A 23,024-nucleotide genomic window follows, 5' to 3' on the forward strand; every position below is an offset into this window, starting at 1 on the left:
AATCAAAGCTCTTGTTGTACACAATCTGGACAGAAAGCATATTGGTCCTAAGAATCAATTAAAAAATGACATAAAGGAAATGAAATGGTTGTCTTCTGTTTTTGTCTGCTCCTTGGGGAATGGCACCCATCTCTGTGATTCTGAGGTACTGTCAAGCATGATGCCCACCTGCCCTCTGGCTTCAGGGCTGGACATATGACTCAGGCCTGGCCAGTCATGTCCATCTCAAGAGATGGACAAAGCCAATCATACCTTTTCTAAGAGTGAGAGGCTACCTCTAGGATTTCAATCTCTGTGGATATAGGCTTAGGTTTGAAAGTATCTTTTTGGTCAAAAGTAGGTTTGAAGGTACCTTTTTGGTATGAAGGAAGTTGGGCTGCAGTAGAGAAACTGAGAAAACAGTCCAAGACAAGCAAAGGCATGTAGAGCTGGAATATGGAAAAAAGGACAAAGAGCCTTGACAACTTTGCTCAAATGTTTAATCGTGATATGCCTAAAAATATACATACTTTGGGGATTCCCCAAAGTTTAAACTAGTAAGTAAATCATTTAAACCCTCTTCTTTTCTTTTCTTTCTTTCTTTCTCTTCGTTTTTTTTTTTTTTTTTGGTTAAACTCTTTGGACTGGGTTTTTGTCACTTTCAGTTGAAAGTATCCTGACCATTAAAAAACTTCAGTAAAAATTTCCTGACCTGATGACAAACTCCTTTTGGCTGACTGAGATTATGAAAATAATGTCTTTCTAGCTAAAAACAAACAAACAAACAAAAAAACTAGCAGAGTAAAGGGGGTGGGGAAATACCAAGAACTAAATTCCCTTTTGGGTCTATATTCTAAGATATGCTTATTTAATTTTGTGTTTTCCTGACCTATGATTCATCTCTCTTTAAACGTCTCTTTCTTTCATTGGCACACAGGCCACAATACTTTCATTTCTCCTTTCATAAATTATCACGGCTTTATTATTTGATTCAAAATGCTGAGCTTTCACTGAATAGGCAAAAGACAAGGTACTAAGTTGAGAGGAAAAGAAAGGAGAAGGAAATGCTGATCATTTTAGAACTGGAAGGACAAATCAGCACTAGAAAAAAGGTCTTCACATCTTAAGTTTCATGGCAGGAATTCGAGCAGATGGTGAAAAATCACCTCAAGATAGAGTAACTTGGGAGTTTTTCTTAGACTTTCTGGGAAGATCTCAGAAGGTGAAGTGAGAATAGATGATGCTGGTGTGGAAGAAAGACCTGAGTAACCAAGGCTCACCTTCTCAGTCAGGCTAAATGTGTATGATTCCCCCTCTAGTCACACTTCTCAAGCTGCCTTTTGACGTGTCTTTGCCTTTAAAGGTTGAATTCAGAGTTCATTTAATCCGGAACTCAAGATTTGTCTCAGCCCTGAAAAAAACCTGAGAAATCACCATGGACCTTGCCCTCTTTTGAAATGTCCTTGAGTCTAGGAAAAATAATCGAGAGTTCTGTTCTTTGGGGATTCTCTTCTAACTTGATATGTTAATAACACATGGACAGTATGCTTCACTCTATAAGTTGGATGTCATTCTTTATAAAAAGGCAAATCATTTTCCTTAAGAGATGTATCAATTAACTGGTTTTAATAGAATTTCAAAACTGGAAGCAATAGCCAAAAATAATTTAATCTACTTCCCTGCTGGCTCTGACACATCACAGATTCTGGTGATTTCAATGAAAGCATATACATGTTTATAAATCTTTTTGTGCACTGGATTTTATAGCCGTTTTTAAATGTATTGTGTTTTCTCATAAGTTTTTCACCTTGAGGTACAATTATTAAGTGAATTTCTTGCCCTTACAAAGAAAAGTAAACACATTAAACACCTCCATGTAACGTTAAAATGTTGGACATCAAATTAAATCCAATATTTGTCCTATAGCACTGTTAGCTGAATAGGTTATGAATCATCTATGTTTGTGGAATACATTGCTTTGAATTATAATGTTGCCAAATCCACCAGAAAAGAACAAAGTATAAAGAACACTGAGGCTTAAAATCCTGAATACTGAACCACCTCTGTAGACTTTGCAATATTGATACTGCATCCATAATCATGCCTTAGAGAAAGTTTATACAGAACACTATTCAGAATGTCTGTTCTGAAAAGAGTTTGGGCAAATATACTGTATTTAAAATTGATTAATAATGTCTTATATGCATCCAAAATTTTTTATTGTTCTGAGAATTTGACTAAAAATTTACAGAGTATCTTGTGTATTTACTCTACCAGAAAGTGGTCCATTTTCATTTAAGCAAGAGTGGTACCCATACCTGTGTAAATTTTGGTTAAGACTTCTGGATCCTGGGACCTCAATGACCTCATCTGTTGTATGATACTGACCTGGTGGGTTTCCTAATTATGCTAAAAAGCTTTGAAGTATCTAAAGGGGGAAGTGAAACTTCAGGCTATTTATCAAACCTCAGTCAAAGCAGCCCCACCTGTATCAGTTTATTAATTACCCTGCACTATAATTTATTATTCATCAAGTATTCAAGAATTGATGAACTCATTGGTCAAGTAGTATTATGTGTCTACTAATGTGTCTGTCTATTCTAGGCATATAGCAGAGAGTAACACAGACACACATTTCTGCCCTCATTGAGCTTTCAATCTATTATGCTCTATGGGGATAGAGACAACAGAGAAAAAAATGAAGCACAAAAGGGAGATAAGGAGTACTGGGGATGGGGGTTGAAAATTTAAATAGTTGTTCATGGAAAGCTTCAGTGAGAAGGTAATATTTGCGCAAGTACCTTGAAAGAGGTGATGGAGTAAGCTACACTAATAACTGGGTTAAAGAATTCCGAGGATTAGAAACAGCAAGTGCAAAGGCCCTGATGTGGGAATATGGTAGGTATATTTAGGAATAATGAGGAGACCTGTATGGTTTGAATGGGTCAAACGGGAAAATAGGAAATTTGACTTCAGAGTGAGCCTTCATTAGAAGAAAAAGGTTTGTATTTAAATAAAGATTGAAAACTCTTCATCTAAATTATTGTAAGGCCCTAAGAAACATTAAAATTATAAGATTCTGTCATATATTACATAATCAATGAGACTTCATTCCGTGTTATTCATCTTTTTTTTTGCTAATTAATATCACTCCTTAGGGATTATGCATTTACGTAAGAATTTCTTCTTAATACTTTCCTGTAAACTCTTGCAACTATCTTGCTTATTTTAAGGAAAACTAGTATAGATAACCTGGGCTTAGTTAATACTTCATTTTGGTTTTCCAGAAGTCCATTAAATCCGTGGTGATCTGTTTTAGGAAATCAAAAATATATTATTTTCAACTTCTATAGTCATTGCATGTCCACTTCAAATTCCTGAATGAAATTATCATAGATCAGTATGGCTAGCAGATATATGACAAAGCAAGTAGCGATAACTCTGGAGAAGTTTTTGAGGGGTAATCAAGTTGAAACTTCTTTTGAGGTATCAAACATTTGAATAACTATTCTCTGAATCACTTTTGCTTACCCCAAACTGAAAGAACCGTATATTTCAGTTAAAAGTTGAAAACACATAGAGAACTCTAAGGAGAAACTCTCAAGTTGTAGGAGGAACTTAGACTGTTATAATTTTTGAGTAAATTTTATGCACCTACCGAAAGCACTAATGAATTATGAGTGTTTAATACACTAAGAGTTTTGGGAATCTATTTTATAGTTATGGTGTATGTTTCACGGTCAAAGGGCTTAGCTAGATTCTTTCTCCATTCCTCATGTCTAAGACAGGAAGGAAAACGACTAAGTGGATTTCTACTTCGACTGAAATAGCTATGAATTTCTTTTTGTACCCAGACATTGAGCGAGCTACAGTCTGAAATAATAAATGTTTACCATAGGCTTTGAAAGTTTTTGCGCTCCTGAGCTCCAGTGATACAGCTTTATTAGCTGATGTTATTGAAGATGTGAGTTGCAAAATTTTATTCAAAACCATGACTGATATTACTATTAATCAAAATTAAAAAATAAAGTTCAAGGGAATATTTCTTAGGAGGACAGATACCCGTCTGTTCCCCAGGCCTTATATAGAGTCATTTTAGGAATCATTGACTTAAAAACCTTAGGGTCCAGAAATAAAACAGAGCTTTATCTTATACCTGTGTAATCTCTGTGCCTCTTTAAATAGTTATATCTTCTTAGACTTAATATAAATGCCACTTAGCCATCTATTTCCATTTTCTCATCAGTGCATTAGGCAAGGCCCTTGCCCATTCCCTTCCTGGTCACTTGAAACCTTTACTAGTCAGGATTCTATTCTCCTGTGGCTCTGTTTTCTTCTCACTGATAGCAAATAGATTTTTTTTTCACTCTCTTCTTCCTGTAGATTAGGTTTCCTCAGTTTATATTTCAAAGTTTTTCACTATGGTGACTAGGTCTTGACTCATTCTCTTTGCTTTCCCTAAACCTTAGTTCTGCCTAGTTGTGATACTGTGTGTTATACTAAGAAATTTAATATTTGGTCTTGACTCCATCCCTGGTAAGAGCTGTTAAAACCCTTGTAATTTCCTAAGTGAGTAGAGTGGTAACATAATGGTGCGTTTTGCTGTGTTAATGAGGTAACTTTGGAAAGTCCCTAGGTCACCTAAGGACGGGGCCTGGTTGCCAGGAGATCCAATCTGACTCTGTGATTAAAGGGTGAAACTTTTAGTCCCAACTCTGGACCTCCTGGGAAAGCAGTGGAGCTGGAGATGGAGTTCAATCACCAATGGCTTAGAATGTAATCAACAGTGCCTATGTAATGAAGCCTCCATAAAAACTTGGAAGGTCTGTGCTGCAAGAGCTTCCCGGTTGATAAACACGTGGTTATTTGGGGAGAGTGGCATGCTCAGAGAGCGTGGATGCTCTGCTCTCCTTCCCACACACCTTGCCCTAGGTATCTCTTCTATCTGGTTGACGCTATAACCAGGCTGATACTGTGAGAATTTAGTTGAATTGTAGAACATCAACCTAGTGTCCAAGAATTGCTTTGGTGGTATGCAAAAAAAAAAAAAACCCCACACGTTGGAACTGGTACCAGAATCATACTAGTCCAATCATTGAAGGCTCAGTGGAAACAGCTTTCATCTTCTTATTCATTCTCCCTGTTAAATTTGTTTCAGGGTCTATGTTCTATAAAAAATTTTCCTCACTATTTATCATTCATACATAAATACTTACAGAGTACCCAATGTATTTGCAAAGTATTGGCTAGAAATGTGTAATCATTGATGGAGAGGTGGGGTTGGGGAGAAAGTGAGTCAGATTTGTTGCATGCTCTTGAATTGCATACATGTTTTGTTCAAAAACTAGGAAGGCACACAAAACACTATGATAAATGTGGTAAAGAACAAATGTCACCAGCCTCCAAAGCTATCTTTTGGAAATTTCATCTCCAGTGGGAAATTGTTTACGTTGATCAGAAGAAAAAAATCACCTCAACTCTTCAAATGCTCACATGCCCTACCTAGCTATGTTGTCACATACTGATGAAGTAGTACAGATGGGGCAAAGGTTCCTGGCCTGAGCCCCTGGAATCCTGAGATCTGACCTCAACAGATTCTAAGCAGGAAAGCTGCCTACTGTGCTGTCACTGCTTTGAGCATACTGTCCTGACTGATGATGAATTCTTTTATACTGGAGATACAAAATGCTTCTCATGTTTCAGGTAACAAGAAGTACGTTTTCCTCTGGCTGAACATTATTCATTTTATTCCTTGCAATAAGCAGTCCCCATTATGATGCTCTGAGGCATGATTAAACTGGTAAATATCATTGGAATACTATGTTTTCTTGGTTGTAACAAAAGCACTTGTGGTCCAGATGCAGCTGGAAAAGCTCTTCCTGTTAAGAACTAGGTCAGGTGGATCCAACCCCCCATTCCCCAAATCTTGACAGACAAATACTCTCTCTACTACATTATTTTGTGGAGCTTACATCTCAAGTTTATTTCCAATTCTGAGCTCTTACTTATGCTAAATTACTAGAAATGGTCTTGTCATCTCATGTGCACTGTATCTGTCTCATGCAGATAGGGTGCACTGCCTTATTAATTTCCTCAAGGACAATGTATTTGAGAGTAGGAGGTTTTATTAATGTTTTAGGAATTTATGTTTCAATCAAGCCCCCCTCAACCAAAAAGAACGTCATAAATTTATTTTTGCACATATCTGATAAGTGAAGTGGATAGTGATGAGTAAGTAGATAGAAATGAAGCTCTAATATCAAAGTGCCTTCGGTAGAATGGTGGCATTACTATTACTATGAATCACGAATCACTGTGTGAACTTGGAAAAGTTACTTCATATCTCTGGGCTTCAGTTTCTTCATGAGCAAAATGAAGATAACATTAACATCTCCCTCGCAGGATTTTTTTGGAGGGGGAATTATTCCACTAGTTCATATAAATTGCTTAGAATAACCTAACATATAGTAAGTGTTCAATAGCTGCCATTAACTAATTATTTATAATATATTTAAAGGTCTTCCACCATTTCAATTTATAATTGTATGGCTTAGTCTTTGTCCCTTCTTCTTTTCTCAGCATCCCTGTCTTCACTCCCCTGCCAAATTCTTATTTTTATTATTTTGTAATTCCTCATTTTATTTTTATTATGTTAGTTAATATAGAGTAGTTTCACCATCACTTTGTGGCCTTAGCTATATAAGACTAATAGCTTTTGAAGTTACTGCTCCAAGCGGCTTGTTAAGGCATTTTCCTACACTAGGACAAATTCCTCTCTAAAAGGAATTCTGGACCAACTGACTGTACTACATACAATCATACTTGTCATAAATGTGGGTAAGTATAATATACTTAATTTATAGAATGTATTTTGATCCTACTTAGCTGCTCACCTTTGAAGTTGGTACTCTGATGTGTCATCATACTTATCATACTTTGATTATAAGAGACTGACTTTTGCTCAAGGTCACTCGCTTGTGCAGAACAGGGGCTTTACCTAGGCTCTGATTGCTCCCCAAAGCCCACACTCCTTCTACTGTATCTAGCCAGTTATTTGTGTGATCTCATTTAATCATCACAAAAATCTCAAAAGGCTAGCACTATTGTTATCACTTTTTACAAGTAAGGAAACTGAGGCTTAGAGGGGTTGAGTTCACCAAGATCATGCCCCTGGGAATGTCAAAGCCCAAATCAGACAGTCTGCCTTTGCAGATCAACTTTTTAACAATTAAGCTGTATTAACTCCCACCCCAAAATAAAGGGGGTCAGATAGACAGAGGGTGGGTTGGGAGGGATCCAGGTTAAGTATATAGTTAGGATGATTTTTTCGAGTAAGAGCTACTTAGAGCTGCTGTTAAAGGGGAAACAATTCCCTAAAGGAATTCTACAGGATCCCATGGGAATGCTAGCAATTCAGCCATACTTAGCTCATGGAATACTGAATTAAAAGGCATCTGCCTCATACCATTAGCCTTCTTGTAGGTTCATAAGATGCAAATTAAATGCTAATGTTAAAACCAAAAGGGAGAAACTACTTATTCTGAGAGGAAAAATATAAGAGCTCTACTCTAGAATACTGCGAATGTAATGTAAGGAGAACCGAGAGGACAAGACTGGCAGGCTTTCGATAAAAATCACAGCGGAAGATGGAGCTTAATAGTTTGGAGCAGGAAAAGAGAAAGAATTCAAAGGCGTGTGTGGGCGCGCGCGCGCACTCCCGCTTGTTTTATTATTTCTCCTGCCACCAACTTCCCTCATCCCCATCTAGCTGGTGACTCAAGTCTTCTGATGAAAGCGCAGTATGTGACGATTACTAGTTGGCATTCTCTGCTGGAGACTAGTCTCACACAGGGGTGTCCCTGTGATGCACGGAAGGCTATTTAATGCCCCGGCGAAGTGGTTCTGGGACCAAGATTTTATTATGCTTCGTGGATGAGACTTGTGATCCCACATCCCTGATTTAGAGCCACTTAGGGCTCCGACAGCTCCACCCCGGTGTTCTAGAGGGAAAAATTCCTTCATGCTCTCTGCCTGATCTGAAAGCGACACAGCTTCCTGACGTTCCGCCTGGGAGGTGGTTCAATCTTTAGAAATTGCCAGAGAAGCCTGTCCATCTGCTGGGATGACTGGCTTTCTGGAGCGGACAAGGAGAAGCTTGGCTTTTAATCTGAGTAATTTGAGGATTTCTGTTTGCAACTTAAAATCGCCGCTTCATTCAAAATAAGAGACACTTGCTCTGGCTTTTGTAGACATTGGGAAAATCCGTGTAACGAAGTATGATCTAGAAATTCCTGATTTAATTTCCCCCGGGAAAGAGTGAATATTTTCTATTTGCTAGTGGGCAGTCGACTCAAGTAATCTGCCTGCAAAACAAGGTGCGTGCGAGAAGGGCACGTGGCGAGAGTAGGGCGGGGGAATCAGCCTAGTGAGTTACCCCCCCCCCCGCCCCGCCAACCAGTAGCTGTTCCTGTTAACTCCCAGGAGGCAAGTTCCCCGATTTGCCACCTCCTCCAGCCCCTTCCTCCCTCCTTCGCTATCACCCTTGGACCCGAAGTGCGAGTCCCCGGGGAGGTCCCGACCCCCACCTCCCTGCCCCACTACTCTCCTTATAGGAGAAGGAGGCTGAGATATCACGGCCGAAAAGTCCCTGAGGAGTGAGCCAGTGGATAGGCGCCTGGGGGCAAGAAAAGGGCAATTTGAACCGTGGCGAAGCTGCGTGGGCAGCGTGAAGTGAGAATCCCTAGGACGATGGCAAAGATAACGCCACAGGGAAGTGACAGTACTGGGGGCCCACCCAGGAGCGCGCAGCTCTTGGGCGGGCTCCCTATTGGCGGGCGTGCCCCCGGGGCGGAGCCACTAGAAAGCCCCGCCCACTTGGTCTCCGGGACTCGGTGAGCATGACAGCCCAGTGGAGTTCCTGAGGCGGACTTCGTCTCGGACTCGGTCCTGCAGCGCCTCTAGGCTGCAGATCCAGCTCCTACCACCTGCGCTTGGCTCCACGTCCCGCGAAGCTGGGAGGAGAGAGGAGAGAGGGAGGAGGCGAAGGGAGGAGGCAAGCGGCAGCTTACACACGCCTTCCAGTCCCTCCACTCAGAGCAGCCCAGAGACCGCTGCTGGCGCCGCTGCTATCGCTGCCACCGCCGCTACCACCTGAGGAGACCGCCTGGACCTGTCGCCCCACTGTTGCCCCTCCCGGCAATTCTTTCCTAGCACCAGGCTTTTTATGCGCACTGCCACTACCATTATTATTATTATTCCAAGAGAAGGAAAATAACAGACCAGCTAAAAAGAACCACGTATACCTTTCCGAATTACTCAAGTGTCTCCCGGGAAGAGAGGGTCGCCGGTCCCGGGAGGAGCAGCCGAAGGGGCCAAGGGCGGGTGTTGACGGGGAGACAGGAGGAGTTGGGGCACTGCGTGGTGGAAAGTTGCGAGCAGCGGACACCCGAAGGTGCAGCGCCACAGCCCGGGGGGCGGTGTGTCTGGGACAAGCCGCTGCCCGCTGCGTCCGGACCCGCGAGCGCGCGGGCAGCGCGGAGCCGGGGAGGACGCCCCCTCCTGCGGCGCGGACTCTGTCGGTGGTCCCCGAGGAGGAGGAGGAATATGGCATCGAAGGCGGCCTCCTCCTGCCGTCTGGTCTTCTGCCTCTTGATCTCCGCTGCTGTCCTTCGGCCAGGTAAGAGCAGGGGCCTCAGAGCAGCCCCAGGCCAACCTGGGCCGGGGGGGCTGTTTTCTAGGTGCCCGGCGCGGGCCTCGCACCCCCGGGGAGGCGCGCCGGGGCGCATGGGGGAGGTAAGGGGACGGCGGTGCGGGCACAGAGCTGGCCCTGGGTACCCTCACCTGTGCCGCATATTTGGGCTCGACTGGTCGGCTGAAGTTGGGGCAGCGACTGGGGGGACTTGATAAATCTCCAGGAAGTTTGGGTGCGGCCGGGGCCGGGGCTCCGCGGGGCCCACGGTCAAGATTCATCTGGCTCTCTCCCCTTCCCCCCTGCGGCTCCAGCTTGGGCGGCGAGCTCTCGCCCTCTGACCACCCCTCCAGTCTCTGGATATCAAAGTCCACGTCACTGCGCTCTGGGCAGTTTTCCTTTCGCTTAGCTCTTGGAGGCAATAGCTCGCACTTTTTCGTGATAAATCCCCTGGTAACTTCCCGTGGTGAGAGGCGAAGGGAGGGGGAGGGGTAGAGGAGGAAGGGAGGACTTTCAATCACTCCCTTTTAAAACCTCCTAAAGCTCCGACCGTGGTTTGGACGTCGTCTCCCCCATTGTCTGGGTGGGTGGTGAGAGTAGGGGTGATGGCGGGCAAAGAACGCAGCCTGGACTGGAATTCGCAGCCAGGTTTGTGAGCCCTTAGTGAGGGGGTTGTGGATTGTTCAGGACCTGTGACCTAACCTCAGTTCTCAGTTCTGTATTGAGCCTCATAAGAAAAAAAAAAAAAAAGAAAAAGAAAAAGAAAAAGCCCCAACTACGAATATATCTCTCCTGGAAATCTCTTTCCTTGCCCTTAGGGACGTCCCCTGGCACTGTCATCCTGAGACCTGCCGGGTGGCTGAAGTGAGTTGACCCTAACAGGAAATTCTGTGTGCTCGCCGTCGCTTGACAGAGCAGCAGGTTAATTTTTCGCTAGAAATGAAGATTTGGGGGGAATTTTTTTTCTCCCTTTGAAGTTTTGATCTCTAGCCCCTCGTAGACAATTGCAAAAAAACCTCCTACTTCTTGTTATTTCGGCTTCTGTTTGTACTCTTGCCCCTTTCTTTAGTTTTTATCAAAGAAAAACTCACTTCCTCTTCGCGTCTTTAATTTCTGCACATCCCTTCAGTTGTTGGCATGCTGAGGTCAAAGAAGGGGTTTGAAAGCCTCTGGAGCTCTCCCAGAAAAGAGAGGAGAGTGGGGCTCGGGGTTAGAGTCTGCAGATCCCTAGTGTTTGTGAACTGCCGCCGCGGTGTGTGTTAGTGGTGGGTGTACGCGCGAGGTGCGTGCCCCCTCCCGTTCTGCACTCATTTTTAAAGTTCCATTTCGAGTCGAGGTAATGAGCTCACCTGCTGTTTTGAGGCTAGAGCAAGAGGCGTCTGTGACAGATCGCCGGCTCTGGGGCTGGGACTGTGAATCGAGAGTCGAACAGGATTTAAAAGCAGGTGGAGGGGGGTGAGAACCCCCCGGGAGGTGGGAAGGAGAGACCCCCTTGGCTTTGGTACTGTACGGATTTCACTTTTTCCTGATCCCAGTGGCTGGTGTGGGAAGGAGGGGCACTCACTCTGGAGCCGAGGGGAGAGAGGAGGGAGGATGAGGGTTCTGTAGTTTGTTCAGTGCGAAGATCCACACGCCCACAGTCCCACAGCCGGTTTTCGGTTTAACCCCCTCGCCGCTTGGAGAGCGTAGTCTCACCTACACCACTACGCTCGGACCACAGGCACACGCCCAGTTTCCTTTTCCGTGCCGGAATTTATTTTCAGTTGGGCCACCTCAGAGGACAGGTTTTCCGCACATGTAACTGCTAAAAAGGGAGAGGTTCCTCTTTATGATCTTCGCGGGGATTCTTCTGACGCAGCAAGCTCGCGCGTTTCTCGCCGGAACCCAGCTGCGCGCTTTCAGCTAGCGGGGCGGGCTCTCTCACCGCCGCCTACCCTCTGCTGATCTGCGGGTCAGGAGACTGAGACCCTCAGATCAGCGCTTTCCTTGAAATTACCCGACTGGCAAATGCGCCAGGTTTTCGGTGCGGCGTCAGTGTGTTTTAAAAGAAAGAATTATGGCACTAAAAGCGCCACGTCCAGATTCAGGGTGCAAGTCCTGGACGGCAGGTGCCCCTCCTCCAGAGCCTTCTGCACCGCTGAGCCCGGGGGTGATGCAGCACCAATAGCTGGCTTAGGCAAAGGGACTGAATGAAGGGACTGGCCCGCCTGCAGCCCTTCATTTCCGGAGCGGTTTTGATAGTGTGTCCAGACCTAGAGAACAAAAACTAGAGTTTGTGAAACTGCCTCTGCAGGTCTGTCGGTCTGTAGTCGCTACGTAGCCATGGATATATTTTAGGCATGGCATGTTACCTGTTTTGAAGGCAGGAGGATAATTATCTATGAACCACGGAAACTGAATTCGGAGATGAAGGCAATGAAGTATGAGCTCAGCATCCGAGGGAGCAAGAATTTTATTATTCTCGTAGAAAGAGCGTCAGCCTGTGGTAACATTTTGTATTGCTTTAAAAAAAAGAAAAAAAAAAGGCTTTCCTTGATTATTTACAACAAGGAGATGGGCCCTGAACTGTTTCTTCTCTTGGGTCATCTGTGTGCACCCCCTCTGGAATGTTTCTTAATTGCTCACTGATAAAAAGTTCATTCCAAGACGTAAGCACACTTAAAGCTTTTTTTTTCAGTGGGTTATCATGTTTGGAATGTATCCGTTTATCTCAGTAGGCCTTGGGAAGAGCATCAATTCAAATAATGTCCTTTCAGACTAACTGATGTGGGACTATTAAAATTTATAATTTCAAAACTGCAAACTGCTTAGTAGGCAGTAATACTGCTTTTTCTTTGATTTATTTAATCCAATAGCAATTTATGATTTAATGGGGCACTATTTTCAGTAGACTGCTTTCCTAGGTTTGTTTTGGGACCACTTACCTTCAGGCACTTGAGCAAGTCATTTCACCATTTTGGGTTTCAGTATTCTCATGTGTAAGGAAAAGGGTGGACTAAGGCTCTGCTCTCTGAGAGCTCTGCCAGCTCAACCGTTTGTTTCTAATGACCTAGGGTAAAAAGCCCATTTAGGCAAGGCAGAGTCATTTTCCAACTGTATTTTTCTAATGCTTTCAAACAGCCTGGACAGACACGATTCATATAAGTTGTATTACTAGAAAAATGTCAGTGGCTCCCAATTGCTAGCTTTCTGTCTTTTTTCCTACTTTTATAAACTCGTATCTTGTGATTACTCCTCCAAGCCTGAATAAGGCTATTAAAAAAATTTATACTGGAGAGAATTAGTCTCCCATTCTCCTGGGAAAAGAGACCCCAACAGTCAGAAAGGGCTTTAGGTCATAAAAAGAAATATATATATGCAACCCATCCCTTCTGGAAGACTGGCTCTATTTAAACTTCATATATAGTTCCTAGAATAAAATGTTAAGTGATGGTTGATGCTAATATGTTTATGTGACAAAGCCTTATATGTACACCCTAAAAAGGCTCCTAAACAAGGAAGTTGATTTGCTCCATGGTTGTAAGTACAATATAGAAGGAAATAGAAAATAATAATGCTTTCCCATTGTTTTCAAATCTATAGAAATCTAAAATATTTTCATGACTAGATTCCAAACTTTTTCTGACTTTTTAGAAAATTCAAACTAGCATATCTTTTAAAATAGAAATTTAGAAGAAAATGCTTGTCTACTGTGGACTTATTAAAAAGAAGAAAATCAATAAAAACCTACTTTAAGACTCCTAAGTGTCAACAAAAAATTCTTTATAATGGAGTCAGTACTCATGTGTTCAGTTTTTAGCTGTGCTGCTTAAGAATGTTGTAAACTTGGGGGAAGTTATTTTTATACTCCTTTTTATTTCCCATCTGTAAAATTATCTCCCTATGTAGTACATTGTTCTGATTTTGGTGAGATTACTAACTCCCTTGCTCAGCATTTTGAATTTTTCAAGTAAAACATGCTATATTAAGACTTTTTATTATATTCTTAATAGAATAACACTCTTTAATTTATTCCACTTAATTATCACTTTGACCATTTTATTAAAAGCAGGCAAAAATGTTTCTTTTCTTTTTTTTCTCCCTCAAGTTTTCATGGCACTAAATATAGGCCTTTGTAAAACTGAGCACTAAGTTGTCAGCATTACTTAGTGTAAGATGGCAGCTTTTTGTCATATAGTATTTTAAATGCTTTATAATCACCTTGTTTTATATTCCCAAACACACCTCTTTTTGTTCTGGCCATCTATTTCACATAAAACATCATCAAAGAGTTCTAGCTCTCTGACACATGCAACATGTTATCCCAAATACGCAGGAGAGCAGCATAGGTACAGATATGATAAAATAGTATCTCTGTACCTGTGTGTATACATGGGAACTTAAATTTAGTTCTTCTCAAAGTGTTAATTTTATTCTTCACTGTTAGGTTTTCAAAAGGCCCATTTTATTTCTCACACATGAGTGTATGTGGCATATTAAGATGAGCTAACTCACTGGAATACTAAAGAAAAATTTCTTGGGAGTGCTGCGTGATGAATTAATATTTATTTGGTTATTACTTTTGGATATCAGCTCCTTTTTATTTTCAATAAAATGTCCAGAAAAATGTCCATTTATATTTCTCATTGCTTTTTTTTATTAGGGCAGAAGTTTCCTTTCCCTGTGGAGAACAAAGCCAAGACTAAAATATATCTTCTATGTTTAAGAAGAGGATATTATAGGCTCTTTGATAAGGTTAAATCCTACAATTATTACAAGTATCCCTATAGTGTACAAAATGTTATCGTATATTTGGAGTTACTGATATTTTCATCCAGCTAATTTCTCTGTTTAAATAATAAAATTTATGTTCTTTTCCCCCAACCTTATTAGACAGAATAACATATATATTTCAGCTAGGACTAGTTACAATTGTGCTATGATATTCAGTAATTGTTTTATGGTAACCTATTATCATAGCCCATTATTGTAGTATATGTTCCAAGAATGAAATTAGCTTTGACTGCTTCCTCTCTTATTTATCCAGTCAGTTTTCAATTATCCATTCCATTCAAGGGGCAATCAGAGTTGTGCAAAATCCAAAATAGTTTCTAATCAAAGGATTACATAATTCAACTTTGAGTTGAGGTACTTCAATGAACATGACTGTGTCTGATCTTCTAGCATTGCAATAAAATGAAACAAAATTGTGGGAGAATAGACTAATCAGAAATTAGACAGCTGTCCAGTTTCCCTGGCTTTCTTCCTTGCCTTTTTTCGCCTAAAGTTCTGTTCTCTATCACTCCATGATCCATACATCCTGGTATATCCAAGACACTCCTGGTTTATGCCTGGTTTATTCGATTATTAATGGTACCCTTTTTACTCTCAAAAGTGCAGTTTGGATGGCAAATTAGATGATCACAATAATTGTTAATGACTTGACTATGTGTCTGTCATAGAATACTTAACTATAAGACATTCCTCAACCTGACAAACTGAATATTTCTAACCTTTTTTATTTAAGTATCAGCAATAGTGAAGTATCAATAAGGGGTTATATGCCTCTTTAATGTCAAGTATAAGAGAGATATAAGGTTATGGCTGGAACCCCAGAATATTGTAGTACGTGTGGAACATTAAGGATTCCGTGGATTGGAGTGGAAACCGAATCGACCTGAGATGCCAAGAGAATAAGGATGTTTGAAATTCACCTGGGAGCTATACTTAGCCATGCAGTTATCTAGGGAAGGCCTGTTTCAATTTGATACTGAAATCCTTTCTTAGCCAACTGCACAATTCCCATTCTGTTCTTCTGTGAGGTTTCTCAGTAGCTCCACTATCAATTTAGATCTAAGAATAAATTACCAAAGATGTCTATAAAATTGAAGGAGGGTCTCAAGTCTCTTTGTACATGTGAACTACAGTTGTATCAGTTAGGTATGGTGACCTGACTTGGGACAGCCAACATTATAGCCAGAACAGTTGGTGCCAAGACTGACTATTCCTAATTGATCACCCACATGTTATTTGGTTCAAATATCTCTGAGTGTCCCAGATATTCAGAAAACTCCAAAAGCAAATGGAGGTAGGAATGGTGAGAGGGTATTTTCTAAGCACACGGGTAAAGGATGCCATAGATTTGTCCTTAATAAGACGGATTGAAGGGAGCGGGCATTGGACACTGTGGCTAAAACTCTTGTCAGCATATTCCCAAGTACTTTCCCTAATAGTAGGGAGGTTTCTGGCTATAAAATTTGCCTAGCTCCAAATCAAGCAAAAAACAGAAAAATAAGTCTTGCTACTCTTATTAAAATTTTGAACCACAATGTATCAGTTAACTATGCCACATAATAAAGTACTCCAAAATAAAGTGGTTTAAAACAGCAACCATTTTATGTAGTTCATTATTTTGCAGTTTGGCAATTTAAGCTGGACAGTTGGGTGCTTTTCGGATTTTAGCTCCATGTCATTCTACTGTAGGCTGCTGTGTGAGTCAACCTATGAAGCTTTGCTTCTGGGATTTGGCTGGTTGTTGTTCAGGAAAAATTAATTCTTCTCCATGGTCTTTCATTTTCTAATAGGCTTCCCTAGGCTAGTTCTCTTGATGGAAGTCTACCTCTCAAGATAGTAGTGAGGGGTGTGGCAACAGCAGGGATCCTTACTGCAGATCCTCAGCCCCATATTCACAGTCTACACCCTCTTCTTTCAGATTATTGGGCAAGAAATATTATAGAGACTCATATATTATAGAGCAGTGTCCAGTAAGAGTACTGTTTCCTACTGCTCAAACTTTATCTTCCTCAGGAATAAAATTATGGAAAGTGTATGTGTGTGTGTGTGTGTGTGTGTGTGTGTGTGTGTGTGTTTATGTGTGTGTGTGTGTGTGGAGGGAGAGAGAGAGAGAGAGAAATTGAAGGGTTAAAGGCATGCAATTCATGATCAGAAGCTAAAATGTAGAAGAGGGGTCATTGGAAAAATGAGAAGGTGCCTTAGATGTCTATCTTGTTCAGTTCTCTTATTTGACAGCTGAGCTAGATGAAGATACAGGTAAAGAGATTACCTAAAATTCAGTAGAAGATTAACCGCCATTTTTAGAGACAACAATGTTCTTAGTTTGATGTATGTTTAGACCCATAGGTTCAAGGTTTTGGAGCTATGAAGAGCCTTAAAATTACTTAGCTACTTCCCTAAGGTCATATTGTTAACCAATCCAAAATTAAAACTCTTGTCAATTAACCATTCAACGTTTAATAATAGCATTCAATAAATATTTATTGTGCTCAATTTGTGCAAAGCATTGGGCTTGGTGCTGGGGATACTGCTATGAACTAGTTACTAAATAGCCAAGGTCCACTGTCTCTCCAAGAAATTATGTCCTCTCTGGGAAACAGACATCAGTCAACTAATTATATAATTATTTGCTAGAACTTTTGCTAAGTACGGCAAGGGCACATAAAGAGCATTTTACATCAGTGTGGCCAAATTTGGTCTGGAGTTTAGGAAAAACTCAGAAAAGTTCTTTCAGGAAGTGATATCTGAAGTACGAGATGAGAAATAATCAAACAAAAGATATGGGCTGAGAGAATGGAATGAGTGAAGACACTAAGGAGGAACATGGCTCTAACTCCTGGAGGTGACCAGGAATTCCTTGAAGTTGTTCAAATACTTGTTTTTTAATTTCCCTAATTTACTTACCAGTTACGGGGTTCAGAAGAGGATCTCTTTGATTTTATTCAAATGCTTATATACTAGCACATATTTGCATATAAACTTCCCACCCTTTAAACATATGTAGTGAGAACGTACTGTACCTTTCCTTTTTCACTTTGCAGTACATGTTGGAGATTAAGAGAATATCTAATATCAGCACATATAGCTCTACATCATTTTTTAACATGGTGTATTGGAGTTTATTGTACACACCATAATTAACCATTTCCCCAGCTCTTGGAAATGTAGATTGTTTCTAATCTATTTGTTACAAACAATACGGCAGTGGACATCTTAATACTTGTTCTTGTCCGTATGAGCAATAATGTTGGCAGGAAAATGTCTTAGAAGTGAAATTGCTGAGTCAAAGAATATGTGTATTTTTTGTTTAGAAAGAAATTCTAAAATTACGGTTCAAAGAGTATATACTATATTGTATACTTGAAAGTTGCTGAGAAAGTAGATCTTAAAAGTTCTCATCACAAGAAATGATTGTAACTATGTGTGGTGATGAATGTTAACTAAACTTATTGTGGTGATCATTTTTGCAATATATACATCTATCAAATCATTATACTGTACACCTAAAACAAATATATGTCAAATATATCTCTATTTAAAAAAGAGTATCTTTAGTCCAAGCTGAAGTATATGGGGATGTACCTTCCCCATACTTCCTCCATAACTCTGTACTGTTACTATAACTTCTTAAAAACCAGGATATGTTGGTTCTTATTTATTTAAAGTTTATGGAAAAAATGAGAATTATAGGAGTAATAGGCACACACACTCATATGTAAGGCAAAAACTATAGACAGATTTGTGCCTAAATTTTTATACATGAGATGGAACCACAAATGCAGGAAAGAAGTGCATTTATTATGAATTATTATCATTGCTCTTTCCATATAAGATGGGTAACTTTTAGAACATAAACCATGTAATTGTAAGCCATATTTTCTTCCATTTTAGAAGATTCATACTCTGTGATATGAGATTAACTGAAGCAGTGGATTAACAGGCAACAAGATGTGAACCTTAAGAGCAGTTGATAATGTTTTTCATTACACAAATGGTTTCCAAATATTCGTGTTTGTTCATTGTAGATGCAATATACGTCTAACTAATGCCATTTTGTAAACCCAGTTTAATAGTTTTACTAAACAGACTTCAGTTATTTTTAAGTAAATCATATTTTGAACATTTCTTCCAACAAGTTTAACAGACTTGTCAAAATTGTTTATGAGCTGATAAAAATACCATCTTCTGTAAATTTATTTTAAAAATCTGTGCTACTAAATGTTTCACCCTGTAATTTTTGGACCTATTGTGAAAAGGAGTAAAATATATTTTTATAGTTACTTTTATTTAAAAAAAACATAAAATATGTACATGAAGAGTTTTCAACAAGCATATGCTGAAGATATATTTTTAAAACAAGGCAACAAACACTCATAATGGACTTAATATTAGTATGTACATACTGTAATTTTATGAAACTAAAGCAGTTTCTGCTTAGCATTTAGTTTTAAATGTCCAGACTTGTGGCATTTATACTTCATTCTGCAAGCATTTTCTCTATGTGGTGATAGGTATGACACTTCCCAAGAAAAGTGTTTATGTTGGTCATAAGGCATAGGTTTTATATTTTTGCAGAGATGAGCATGGCTCTAAATATGAATAATGCTTTTGATATCAGATCTAAGAGTAAAATGCAATACATATTTGGATTTACCCTGTTGGATTAATCCCCTACTCAACCCAACCCCAGTATATGGTAATTTAGTTCTCAAATAGAAATTTTCCTTTAGAAATGATTTATTAGCATATGATAAAATTGCTTTTCTTATCATAGTAGAATGGCAAATAAGTATCTGTTTATTAAAACAAAACCTGCATCTGTTCAGCTTTTTTTCTCTTTGCTGATAAGAAGTATGTCTTCTTTCTAAAATAAATGATAAAACAGTAAAAAGAATAGAGTTTCCAGGTATAGTTTAGAGGTGATCATTTTTTTAGAATTGATCCTAAATGTTCAGCTAGAAAGGATTTGAACTACCTGAGTAGTGAGTTTTTGTGTACAGTGTGGCTATACCTCAGTGGTATTAAAAACTAATTGCTTAATTTTTATAGACTGTCAAGGCTTACAGATTTCACAGACTGTCAATACATAGCATATATTCCATTGCACAAGAGCTCAAGAGCTTGGGCTCTGTATCAGAGCATTAGTTTGATTACTGTCTCTTGTCTTTTTTTCTGTTTTGTAAAATGAGGATTACAGTACTATGAAGTTCATTTGATATGAATATTCAAAAAGATAATGAGTGTATGGCACATGTCTCAGTGCCTGGCACACAGTGGACTCTCAACCAATAATAATCATTATGAATCACATTTTTAAGTAATCACAATATTATAATAAATGCCAGTTTATTCATATCAGAAAAATATGTGAAATACCGCATTTTACTGGTTGGAAGATATATTTAGTTCCATTAAACTACATTTTTGAGTTTCCATAACAAAATTTGAATCCATATTCTTATTAGGATGTATCATAGTCCCAGTATCTGTCAAATAACTTTTTAGTTTTACCAACTCAAGGAAAACAAAAGAAAAACGCAAATTGAAAATTGCAGCCTTAAAATGTAATTTCCTGCAAACAAAAACGGTGAAAGAGAAAGAACACATTCTAAAATTATAAAGACATATGTAATTTACAATATTATTCTTAGAAATTGATATTGCATATGTGCTTCTAAAATTTGAAAGGTACTAGAGCTTAGAAAGAGAAAAAATTTACAATTATTATAATAGAATTGTTTTGAAGATAAAATTGTGATTTTAAATACAAGGCCTATTTTCTCAACCATAATTCAATAGAGGGAGCTCCACTACTTTTTTTTTGTGAGCACTGGAGGGTGCTTTATTAATTATGATTTTCTGGTGACCTCTAATTTAATGGTGAAATTATTAAAAATCTGTAATTTTAATATTAATGTTTTTTTGAAATTGAGTAATATCTTCCTCTTGTTAATGGAATTCAAAAATGCTTCTACAAATAATTGTTTTAAAACCCTAGTTCTTAGTTCCCTATACCCTTTGGATAATAAATCACTAGAAGAAATTAAAGTAGGTGTACTCTTGAGAAGCATACTTTAATATAGGAAAGCATCAAAGGAGAACAAAGTTTATTTCCAGTAAAATAATGAATATTTTGATAATACTTTTGTGGTATCTATTAAGTGAAAACAGTTATATATTAGAATAGGAGAAGAAAAATAGTATTTTTCTCACTCTGCCTAGATTTTTAATCAAGTGATTATAGATTTCTATGTGGAAATGGCCTATACTCATATCTTTCCCTCTTTTTTATTTTCCCCAGTATCCCCTTGATTTAGATAACTCCAACTATACTTTCAATACTAAGTTGATATCCATCACCTGTGTGACCCTGACAATTCATTTACCCTTTATGAGGTTCACTTTTGTCAAGGAAGTATTGTCTCATATGATTTCTAAGATCTTTGCAGCTTAAAAATTCTAAGATTCAAAATTATACATTGATTTAGAATATTTTATATAGGTTCGAATCAATGGTAAGCAATAATGTTTACTGGAGGTCCAATTAAGGAAAAAAAGGTTTTAAATGACGATCCCCATTTACTCTTTATTCAAAATGGAAATTATTTTTTTGAGTTCTGCAGAAAATTGCATAATCTCACACATAGACCTCCTAATTTATTTCAAAAATGCCATCAGTTAAAGAAACAGCCCAGTTGTCTGGTACATGTAAGAATCTCCAAAACAGAGACAGATTTTAAACATTTCATATTAAAATTAGATATGTGCTCTTGTGGCGGTGCTGGTAGGGAAGCCTGGGATTGAGGCCTGTAGTTTATGCATTAAGGTTTTAAGCGTTCTTTCAAGTAAGTGCTGGTTTTATTTAGTTTTCTTTCTGTGATAGATTAGAGTTTGAGAATGTGGCTTCTGGAGCCAGACTGTGTGGTTCTGAGACCTGTATCTCCATCCTCCACCCTCCCAGCCGGGTGACACTGGACAAATTGCTTAACCCGTCTTCTGTCCTAATTTGTGCAGTAGGGACAAACTCATCCAATCGTATGACTGTCAAATAATACGCTCTCAATAAATTGTTAGTATTATTGAAATATTTAATTTCAGTTAATCTTTCCACCTTCCCGCAAATACAAATATAAACCCAGCTTACTCCGATGAGTACATAAAGAAGAGAGGTCTCAGGTTGTTCAAAATCATAAAATTGATAGCTGTAGCTCCTCCCCACTCCACCTTTTTTTCCTACTCAAGAAGTGGAATATTAATGAGAGTGATGTCATATTATTTATTGGGCATAACCTTGAATCTATTCACTATATAAAATAAATAAATCATTCACAAATGCCTAGACTTTATCCATTAATTATTAGTATCATATTCATGATGACACAATTCTTATCATCTGATAATAAATCATCATTGCATTGTGATCCTGTGGTTGAAATCTAAACTTAGAGGTAAAATTAAGGCTAAAAAAGAGACACCTTGCAGATTGTAGTTCACAATGTCTGAGAACATATTGCTGTTTTAGGTCATTTCTGTAAGTTGGCCAGAGGTAACTTAGGAGTAAGAAAATGTGTGTGTGCTTATAACAGATTTATGTAGACTCTAGATTCTGAGTAAAATAGAGTAGTGATCATAAGAAGTTTTAAGGAAGTGAACAAAATAAACAGTCTAAAGTTTTCCCTAACTTCAGTCTAGCTCCCCTCCAATCTCTTCTCCCCTCTGCCATTAAAATGAGTAAGATATGAATAGAATCTTGTAACTGCTCTGCTTAAAATACTTCAATGGCTCCCTGTTGCAGTAAGGATAAACTGCAAACTTATTAGCATAGCATTTAAGGTCCTTCATGCATTTCTCAACACAGTCTTTCTTGGAAGTCCATGCTCCAGCCATACTTCTAAGTGTGCCATGGCCTTCTTGTTTCCTGTGTTGTTATTCATGTCACTGTCTTCTTCCAGAACTCTCTCTGCACCCTCCCCCATCACCCTCCCTTTGTCTGAAAAATAGCTAGCATCTCCATCCTTCAGAACACAGTTTAGATTCCATCTTCTCCAGAAATTCTTCGTTGATCGTCCTAAAGTGTCCGTTCGGCGTAGTTCCAGAGCTAATTTCACTTATTGCCTATTGCCTGTTTATTCATTTCTCTCTACTTTAGAATATTTTTGTGTTCTAGAGGCAGGGCCTATGTCTTAGTCTTTTTTCTGCTCAGTGTCTACTGATATACAGTATATCCCCAGTACATATATGATGATTGAATAAACACATTAGTCAAAATTAGAAATATCGATTATTAATAAAGCCTACGTATATTCACATATGAATTAGAAATATCTGTATTGAGACAATTTTTCAATTGCTTTTAAAAATTTAGTTAGAGAATGACTAATATCCTGAATTATGGTTCTTTAAAAAAATAAACAAAACAGTATTTGCCATATTCTACCCAAGCTATGCAATGAAGTATAAAAAGAAATGAAATAAAGTTAGACTAATTTTTCTTCCAGGTGTCAATCCAGATTAACATAAAATAAAAACCTTAATAACTGTCTTCTTTGAGTTTTCATAGACATTGAACATTAAATGTAAGATC

The 23,024-nt window shown here is 39.0% G+C and overlaps 1 protein-coding gene across 2 annotated transcripts in view; it reads left to right on the forward strand.

The window, feature by feature from the left end:
* Positions 1–8,915: 8,915 nt before the first annotated feature.
* The window catches only part of ALCAM (activated leukocyte cell adhesion molecule), a 201,772-nt gene continuing 187,663 nt past the window's right edge, over positions 8,916–23,024 (forward strand). For both annotated transcript variants that reach the window (XM_027104028.1, XM_027104027.1), the window contains exon 1: positions 8,916–9,655. In XM_027104028.1, coding sequence (XP_026959829.1) covers positions 9,583–9,655 — 73 coding nt within the window. In that variant the 5' untranslated portion in view covers positions 8,916–9,582. The remainder of the gene's footprint in view (positions 9,656–23,024) is intronic.

This window comes from Aethalodelphis obliquidens, unplaced genomic scaffold (assembly GCF_003676395.1).
Source record: "Aethalodelphis obliquidens isolate GAN/ISIS:26980383/991018 unplaced genomic scaffold, ASM367639v1 scaffold1, whole genome shotgun sequence".
Classification (NCBI taxonomy): Eukaryota; Metazoa; Chordata; class Mammalia; order Artiodactyla; family Delphinidae; genus Aethalodelphis; species Aethalodelphis obliquidens.